Source organism: Cupressus sempervirens, chromosome 11 (assembly GCF_028749045.1).
Source record: "Cupressus sempervirens isolate cs-2001-9-10 chromosome 11, ASM2874904v1, whole genome shotgun sequence".
In the NCBI taxonomy this organism is placed as follows: Eukaryota; Viridiplantae; Streptophyta; class Pinopsida; order Cupressales; family Cupressaceae; genus Cupressus; species Cupressus sempervirens.
In genome coordinates, this window is record NC_143128.1 from 455143689 (window position 1) to 455153446 (window position 9758).

A 9758-nucleotide genomic window follows, 5' to 3' on the forward strand; every position below is an offset into this window, starting at 1 on the left:
TAGAGAGGAGAAGGATTCCAAGTTGATTGATTTACACGATATTATCACCAAGGAGGAGATTTACTAGAGGTAGCGATCTAGGAAAGATTTTCTCAAAGAAAAGGACAAGAACACAAAGTATTTTTATATGACCACTATGAAACATAGAATGGTTAACAAAATTTCTAGATTAAAAGTAAATGTTGTTATTACTAAGGATGATGAGGATATCAAAAGAGAAGCTATTAGGTTTTTTAGTGGACTTCTGGGTAGAGAACCTCAACTTGATAAGGAGAAATAGAAGGAGTTCCTACACTGTATTCCCAAGAGCATTACTAAAGATCAGAACAAAGGCCTCACTGCTATTCCTTCTAAAAAGGAAATTACAAAGGTTGTCTTTTCCTTTGATGGAGACAAGGCACCTAGCCTAGATGGTTTCCCCTTTCTTTTTTTCCAATCTTATTGGCACATCATTTAGGAGGACATTATCAAAGGGGTTAAAGAGTTCTTTGGTTATAGAGAACTTCTAAAAGAACTAAATGGTACTTTTATTGTGTTGATTCCCAAAAAGCCAAAGGCAGATAGTATGGATTAGTTTAGACCCATTAGTTTATGTAACTCTTTTTATAAGATCATTTCCAAGGTTCTCACTCTTAGGATTTTGACTCTTTTACCTTCTTTGATTTCGAGACAGCAGAATGGTTTCGTTCTAGGAAGGCAAATTCTAGACTCTATTATCTTAGTCCATGAAAATATTCACTCCCTTACCAAATCAAACAAAGAAGGGTTTTTATTGAAGCTTGATTTGTCTAAAGCCTATGACAGGGTGGATTGGGAATTTTTGAGGTGTGGACTGGAAGCCTTTGGTTTCAATAACAGATTCTTGGATACGGTACACATGCTGGTCTCCTCTACCACTTTTTCTATTTTGGTTAATGGGTCACCGACTCCTTTTTTTCGTGCTTCCCGAGGCTTAAGACAAGGGGACCCTTTATCCCCTATCTTATTTGTTTTAATGGCTGAATGTTTGGGAAGATATGTGGAGAAATGGTTCAAAAGGGGGATTTTGTGGGGTTGAGACCTTCATCAAAGGAACAAACTTGCTCACACCAAAAATTTATGGATGACTCGATTGTGATGGGAGAAGCCTCAGTTAAAAATGCTAGGAATCTCAAAAAGTCACTTGAAGATTATGGGTAGGCCACGGGACAGATTATAAATTGGAATAAAAGCTCTATAAATTTCATTAATGTGTGAAAAGACAAGCTAAAATCCAAAGAATTATGGGGTGTGAGGTGGGTAGCCTTCTAGGGCCTTATCTTGGCTTACCTCTCTGCCTTGACCCTCCTGAGCCTTTTTGGAGTTCTTTGATTGATAAAATCCATACCAAGTTGGTTGGATGGAAAGGCTCCCCCCTTAGGAAGGTTAGTAAGAAAATTGTGCTAAAATCTACTATTCAAAACATTCCACTGTATGCTTTGAGTGTTTTTAAGATACCCTGCTATAGAAAGAATCCAAAGAAACTTCTTATGGACTGGTATAAAAAAAATGGCCCGTATTGCCTGGGACAAGATCTGCAAGCCCATTAAAAAAGGTAGTCTAGGGTTAAGAAAGATGAATAATATGAATGAATAATTAATTGCTAAGCTCATTTAGAGACTCTATAATGATGTTGGAGAATGGAAAGACCTCTGGAATAACAAATATAATATGCATAACAAAAGCTTCCACTATTTCCTTAGCAATGATGATGTTCAAGGTGGTTCAGCTATTTGGAAACAGGCCCAAAAAAATAAGCACATAATGAATAAAGGGGTGAGATGGAAGGTGGGTAATGGTAGGACTATTCAATTCTAGGATGATATCTGGATTCTTGATCATGCCCTTAGTTATGATCAGCAGTGGAATGGCTATATGATGCAATGCAAGACTACCTTTGGGTCATGACAACCTTTGGGTCATTTATTGCTGACTACTAGGAAGGAGAAAAATGGGTGGATCTTACTAGAGTGGATGACTCTCTAAATGACCTCAACAAAATGTTGAATGTTGCCTTTTTAGTCACTGAGGAGGACTCTCTCATTTGGACGTTTAATCCTAATGGATTGTTTTTTGTCTCCTCTTTGTATGGTAATATCTTTGATGATTGCCATGAAGCTTGCTGGGCTAAAGCCTGGTTCAAGGGCATGACCCCTAAAGTTAACATCTTTTTTTGGATCTCATTGCACAATAAAATTTTCACTACTGACAATTTAATAAAAAAAGGACTTTGTCTTGTTAGCAGATGTTATCTCTGCAAGGACGAGGAGTCGTTGGTCAATCATTTGAAAATACATTGTTCCTACACTAGAAACATATGGGAAAGGATCTTTAAACCACTAGAAATGGAGTGGGGTCTCCCTTACAATATTCAAGATTTGTTCTTAATATGGAAGTAGTCATCCCATAATGCCTTTATTAACAACTTGTGAAATTATATTTTACCTTATTTATGTTGGGGTGTCTAGAAGGAAAGGGATGATACGGTCTTCAGGGGTAAGGAGTCAAATTCCAATTAGATCTTTCATAAGATCAAGAGGATGGTGACTAAGAATGTCAGGCTAAGTGGTAAATTCCAAGAGCCTAAAAATGAGTGGGAAACCAAAGTCATTAAGAATTGGAATGTGGAAGGGGCTAGTTATCCTCAAATTGAGGCTAGTTATCCTAAAATTGAGAGAAGTCTCTGAAGCTATGCTAGATGGGACTACCCACCCAAGGCCGAGTATAAGGTAAATTTTGATGGGGCCTCAAAGGGCATCCCAGGGATTGTGGGTTGTGGTATTACTATCAGAAATGAAAATAGGGTTAGTATCGGTGCAATGGCAATCGCTATTTGAAAGTAAACTAATCACATAGCGGAAGCTAGTGCTGCCCTTTATGGACTTTTACATGCTAAGAGAATGAATATGGAGAAAATATGGCTAGAAGGGGAATATTTAAATATCATCGTCTTAACAAGGTCACTACCCCCTCATGGACTATACATAATATTATATGAAAAGCTATAAATTTGACCAATGCCTTCACTGAATGTGTTGTTACTCATAATTATAGAGAATTAATAAAGCGGTTGACTGGGCAACAAACGTGGCTTGTAAAAGTCACACGAAGATGACATGGAATAATGGCAATAACATCCCAATTGACGGGTTATCTTTGATTGAGTACAATAGGATTGGAAGTAGACAAATTTGTTTTAATAATAAGGTAACACCAATGAGTAATTATGAGATGCAGTGGAGAGGGGGTTTATGGATGATGATTAAGTATGACACGACTACTCACTTATTGCCACATGGATTGTGGGTGTTTAAAGAAAAGCCTGTTGTGACTTCGAAGTCGAGAATTTGAACCTACTCGAGATCTATGGGAAGATCAGAAATTTTTGCAGAACCAGGAACAAGAGAGGCAGGAGAAAGACGTGTGACCCTAGGAATCGTCAAGAATGGAAGCAAAAACCAGAGATATGGGACATCTTGGATCAAGGCAAGTTTACAGGCTATCTGGAGAAACTAAAGGGAAGTAACTCGTCCATCACCAGGCAGTTTCTCAAAACTTGGAAGAACGGTAGTGTTCTAGTTGGAAAGCAAAGAATGGAGGTCACGGAGGAAATCATTGTCGAAGCCACAGGCTAGACATGGAAGGAATTAACTTCTACAGGGACAGGAAGATGTTTGATAGAGCTGTGGATGAATTTGCAGAGTCAGCCAATGAGAGAAATAGGTTGGTTAAAATTAGCAATTCCTACTTTTGCCCTACTTCTATTTCTAGACCTTGCAAGTTCATTCTATTTGTTTTGATTGAGTATATTACCCTGGATGGCCGCTTTACCAAGATTTATTGCCACCATTTCATGTTGGTTAATCACTTTAGGCACGGGGTTGGGATAAACTTCCCCCTATCTTCGGCAATCTCTAGATAGTACCATTTTAACCCTTCCGAATGACCCAAAAGGGGATCATGCTTGTCATGAAGGACTCATGGTTCTAATTATGAGTTTGTTAAAATCAAAGAAAGTGGATAGACCCTGTTTAGGTAAAAGGACCTTGGAATGTGACACTATGGAGAGCGAATCGGAAGAGGCCTATGAAGAGGAAATTGAGGAGGAAGAAGTTGAGCCGGTAGAGAAAAAGAGAAAGAATCTAACCCCTTGGGGCTCGTCCTCTAAGAGCAGGAAAAGAAATGAGGGAAACTATGAGAAGGAGACTGGAACCGATGAGGAGACTGCAGAGGAAAAGGGAACAAGAGTAAGGGCAAAAGAACTATCACGGGAACAATTGGTAGCAGAATTAAAACCAGAAATAAAATGCAGAAAACTGAGAGATGCATGAGCATTCCCTCGAATGATGATCCCCTGACTCAAAAGAAAGAAAAGGATATGAGAGATAAGAAGATTATGCCTCAAGGGGATGTTGAGGACAACGATAATAACAATGTTAATGCAGAGAAAGATAAACTGGACCTGGATAAGGATAATTTGAATCAGAGATTTGTCTCGAATGAACATGGGTATATGAAGGGTGTCTTTGGCAACCCTAGTGCGATGAAGAGGGGCATTAACACTATGAAGGAGCAAATGCAGGATCTCAGAAGGGAGTTTGATCATCTAAGCAAAACCAATAGGGGTGAGAAGACTTTAGACCATCATCTGGATAGGTTCTTGGATGTGATTGGGAATGCTGAAGATGTCACTAACATGATGAAGAGAGTCCCACCTCTTGAAGTTAAAACCAGAGCTAATATTTTGGACAGCAGAGTTGAGGGCACTGAGAATGTTTTGTAAAAGATTGTTGATTAGAGTTGTTCCATTCTGAAAGCTATTGCTGAAAATTTCAAGGTTCTGTTGGATAAGCTAGAGCAGGGGAGAAAGAACCAAGGTACAAAGGAGATGAAGGATGATCATGGCCCCAGCAAGCACACAACGGCAAACTCGAAGAAGACAGAGGTCATGGATGATAAAGAGATCAATAAGCTGAGGGCTTTTGCAGTGAACATGACCATTTAGTTGATCAGGCTGCTGACCTGCTGAAGACTTTATAGTTGTCCTATTGCTGTCTTTCTGCTGTTTTTTTGTTGTCTTTATTATCTACGTTCTGTTGTAAAGCATTCTGTTCTGGCTTGTTTATCTTTTTGGTGCTGATGCACAGTTTCTCTTGGACTTTGCTTCATTCTTTGTAAAAGGTTTCGAGTCCTTTCAAAACTTGTTTTTACTTAATCAAAACAGAGTAATTGTGTATCTTTGGGTAGCTACGATGAAATGATTCATATGGTATACATCCAATAAAATATCCATGGGATTAACAAATCAAAATTCTGAAATGATGATGTTTCTTTATTTCTGCTATATGAGATATGTGTGCTCATTTTGACCAATTAAAGTACCATGGGATATATTTAAGAGTTTAATATATACATCGCCAGGATATATACAAATTTAGGAGGCCTTAGATTTAATCTGCAAAAACATTTATTACAAACGAAACTCAACCATGAAGGAATGAGTGAAATGATAGGGACATTAGAAGCCTACTTATCTCACAAAAGTTGTGTTTCGAACTCTATAGTAGTGAACCCTTGGGTAGTTAGAAGTAGAGAAAACACCCTCATCTGTGTTGCACAATAGACCAATTGTGTAGGAAAAGCAAGAAAATCAATAATTCTTGAGTTGGGTGAAACTTTCTTCAGTGAATGAACGAATGAAAGATTTTAATAGCAACTATGAGGCCAAAGCAGCATATGAGACCTACAAGCCAGCACACACACCCATAAAGGAGGAAGAGAACCTAAGCAAGTTGTGACCTGTTGACTAACTTGTCTCTTCGCTGGTGGATTTTGATAATCAGATTTGCGGTGTTGCCTAACTGTTTCTCATCAAATATGTAGTTCAAACTGCCTTCCTCTAAAATCCCTACATACCCAGATCTAATGTCTTTGTATGCCGAGCACTCCATGATAAAGTGGTGCTTCGTCTCAACAACACCCATGTCACATAATAGGCATGTCTTGTTTTCCCATTCCTCTTGGGGAACCCTCCATCTACTAGTTTCACATTTTAACTGATGAGAGTCAGTTCTAAGTTGGGCTACAAACAATTTTGGCCTCCATTTAACATTTGCTCCTATATACACTTTTTCCTCATGATTTGTTTTGGGATTAAATTCCTTGATATAATAAGTTTTTTTTTTGCCCATTGTGCCTTATTCATATGATACTTCGAATTTTTCACAAACAAACTTTTTTATTTCTTCATTACTAACCGGGCACCCTTGAATGTTAACATCCCATTTTGTCATTCACTTGTCGTTTTGCTTCATCCACATGCCTTTTCTCCTATCTAGCCTTTCCTGTGTGACTAACTTAGGCCAACAGTGGCATTCCATACCACGAGTTTTCTTTAGGTAACTTAGAAGCCGAACAATTGCAATGGCTTCTACAGGGAAGGAGCCAACTTCCGCCAATAAGATCTCATAAGGCACTATTATCTTGATTCTGAGGTTGCTGATGATAAGTGTTTCTGTATTCTCTCAAACTCTCTCCACTTCTGATCTGACACACAGCTGCCCCAAATTTTACACCCGTACAAGACCACCGGAGTGACCAACAGTCCAAACAGCATTTTCTTGGTCTTCCAATCCCATAATTCTGCATTCCTACACTTGTTCTGTAGATAATACAGCGCTTTGCAGCCCCCCAAATTCTTTTTGTTCTGTGTGTTTCCCAGCTGGGCTTGTTTTCAAAATCGATTCCCAAAAATTTGTAGTCATTCACTATCTCTAAAGGATTACCTTCAAAGAGAAACATGCTTGAGGGCTTCCTATTTCTATTCAAAAAAAAGATCATCACTTTGGTTTTGTTGGTGTTCACTTGCATTCCCACTTTGGTTTTGCTGGTGTTCACTTCCATTCCCACTTCTTGATAAAAGTTTTCTAATTCTTTCAGGTGTCCTCTCAAACCACTGGCTGTCTTAGCCCCATTCTCTTTCAAATACAACTCATCATTCTGGTAAGAATGGTAAAAGTTGACAAAAAAACATGACTTTTTTTAAAATTAAATACTAAGTAGCAGCTTGAATTTTTGTAGAAGTGTTATATATACATAGAAGAAAGTTATGTCTTCAAACCACACATCCATCTGTAATGTTCTTGGAAAAAAAGGAAAATTAATCATCAGTTCTAGAAAACTTTGAATGGGAAAAAAACAGCAGGAATGTCAAGTAGGCAAAGTAATTATACCCATTGAAACCTTGACCACTATCCACTCATATTCGCAGAAGTTTGCAGCTTTTTGTGAGAATGGTTTACAGTTCACAGCTTGCTCAAAAGTGAGCTTTTAAGCTCTCTGAAGTGTGATTCACATGGCATTAAAATATTTAATTCAGAATCAAAAAATGGGCTTCTTAACTGACAATCTAGAAGCATAACGGCCCATAATTGCATTGCTTCAGCAAAGTAATTAAAAAGATTTATAGCTGCAAAAGTGGCCTGTCAAACTTTTTTGAACAAACATTTCAAGGTTTCAGTTTTTGAGCAGGTTGTAGATATCTCATCTACCAGCTACTTTAAGGGACTCCATATTGTTTTTTGTAGGTTCCTGAGGATTCCAGTATAAATGATAAAGTTCTCAAGAGCCTAGGTACACTGCAATAGATGTTCAAAAAGCATAGCACCTATTTGAGACAGTACGAAATGAGTGAATTTTGGAATATATATCTACACACATACTTTTGGGCTGTTCCATAGGTCCGACTGTGGGAGCAAACACATTACATAACCAGATTTCCTCAGGAACGTATCCCTAGGGACTAGACACCCATTCTAGACGTCCAGAATGTTCTGGCTGGAGAGGAGTGGGGAAGGGATATCCAAACCCACTCCACTTTTCTTACGAAGTTGGAACGTTCCTTAAAAAGGTGATGACTCTTTCTTTTCTGCTGAAATTAGGAACAACTTTGCATTCCTGGGATGTCAAGGTGTCCACACATGCAAATTTATACCACAAACGGGAATTCAATTAAAAAAAGTAGAAAGCATCTCGCAAGCTTGATGTGACTAAGATAAAGCGTTCTCCTAGAGGAGAATGAGGAATCTAGGTAGACTTTCACATGGAGCAAAGCGAAATTGAAAGCTTTCCCCTGCTGTAATTTGTCTCGTAATTCCAGTCCAGTACATTTTCACTGGCAATGAGAAGTCCACTAAGTTAGCAAATTCTGGTAATCTTTTGTAAACAACACCTAGTTAGCCAAAATGCATTCACAAATAAAATGTTAGAAATCAACTCTTTAGCATTTATTTTACAGTTTTTACTTTACAAAAGCAAAAATGCGGGCAGGAGGTCACCAATGGTTAGAAGCAAAAAATATAATTAAAAACACGCAACCACTAATAAAATTGGAAACCTGTTAAATGGAAAGCAAACTCGTGATTTCATCTTACTGGTAGTATTCAAAAGTTCATTCCTTTCAGAGAGGCATTTGCTCAAACACCTGTGTGTTTGCTTTCTTTCAATTGCAAACGGAGTTTTCAAGACTTATACTTTACATGGATATATGTTTATATCTTTTGAGGATCTACTTAAATGTTTATATATTATAAAACTCGGGTTTTTTAGTTGATTAATTTGTTTTTTGTAAACTGATAAACCCGAAAGTGTTGGAGTTGAGTAAACTAATAGCATCCACAGCAAGATGCAATATACCCCAAGTGAAGAAGCTTAGAAACACCAAGAACATGGGTTCTAAGGCTATGGTGATTCAAGTTTGAGCTTCCATCAGCTTAGTAAGTGTTGCAATTCACCCAGGAGAAAATGAAAAACAGAACAGCGAAAAGTAAACATAAAAATAAATTACCTTTGATAGACGCTGCAAGGAAGTGGTATCCTTCCCCTGAAATTTTATCAGGGGAAACCCAGTTGTCCCTTCGGACGCCTCTATGTTCTTTTCATCGTCTACGATAATATTAGACAAAAAATTCAATCAGCAGAATTGAGAACACTGATAAATGGGAATGAAATATGTAATTTACACCATTACATCAATTAGAACATACTGCAGAGCAGATTGGCATGGGGAAATAAAAGGTAATTAATTCCCCTAAGAAGTGCTCACATACATGCATACCTGACTTTTTGTGAAGAGCGGATACTGAAAGCCTTCTGGTCTTTAGAGACGGGGGAGAAGGAACGCTCCTATTGCAATCATAAAGAGCGGATAATCCACAACCGCCCCTCAAAGTTACTGTGGCTCCAATGCTCTCCATTCTCGATCCCTTCGCGACACAAACCAGCAGATTTAATCTCGTTTCTCCAAAATTAAGATACCCACTCCACAAACTCCTCCCTTCCTCCCAAACAAATCAGAGATTCACAACCCCGCAGAAGACGGAAGGTCAATTGCGTCGATATCCACCCAAATGCGAATTGGAAAATTGTGGGCGCTGTCGGATTTGCTTGGCGATATTTCTTGTTGTTATTATTATTATTATTATTATTATTATGGAATTCCGTTCCGCATCTTCCTTTCTGCCGAATCTCTCGATTCTTATTGTCAAGAAATTCTAGATAAATTGAACCATATGCCTCATGCACCCTTGTTTTGAACAGAGTAAGGGTCCCATATGTTTATGCCCTTCGTCTTATATGCCTCATGCACCCTTGTTTTGAACAGAGTAAGGGTCCCATATGTTTATGCCCTTCATCTTATTAGGATAATACGGGAGCATGTAATGCTGATCTTTTAGTAGACA

The 9758-nt window shown here is 38.2% G+C and overlaps 1 protein-coding gene across 1 annotated transcript in view; it reads right to left on the reverse strand.

Moving 5' to 3' along the window:
* The window catches only part of LOC149530360 (Zim17-type zinc finger protein), a 38529-nt gene extending 29134 nt beyond the window's left edge, over positions 1-9395 (reverse strand). The window contains exons 1-2 of the mRNA XM_089808625.1: positions 9134-9395; positions 8864-8961 (exon numbers count right to left, since the gene is read on the reverse strand). Coding sequence (XP_089664751.1) covers positions 8864-8961; positions 9134-9272 — 237 coding nt within the window. The 5' untranslated portion in view covers positions 9273-9395. The remainder of the gene's footprint in view (positions 1-8863; positions 8962-9133) is intronic.
* Between the last annotated feature and the right edge of the window lie 363 nt (positions 9396-9758).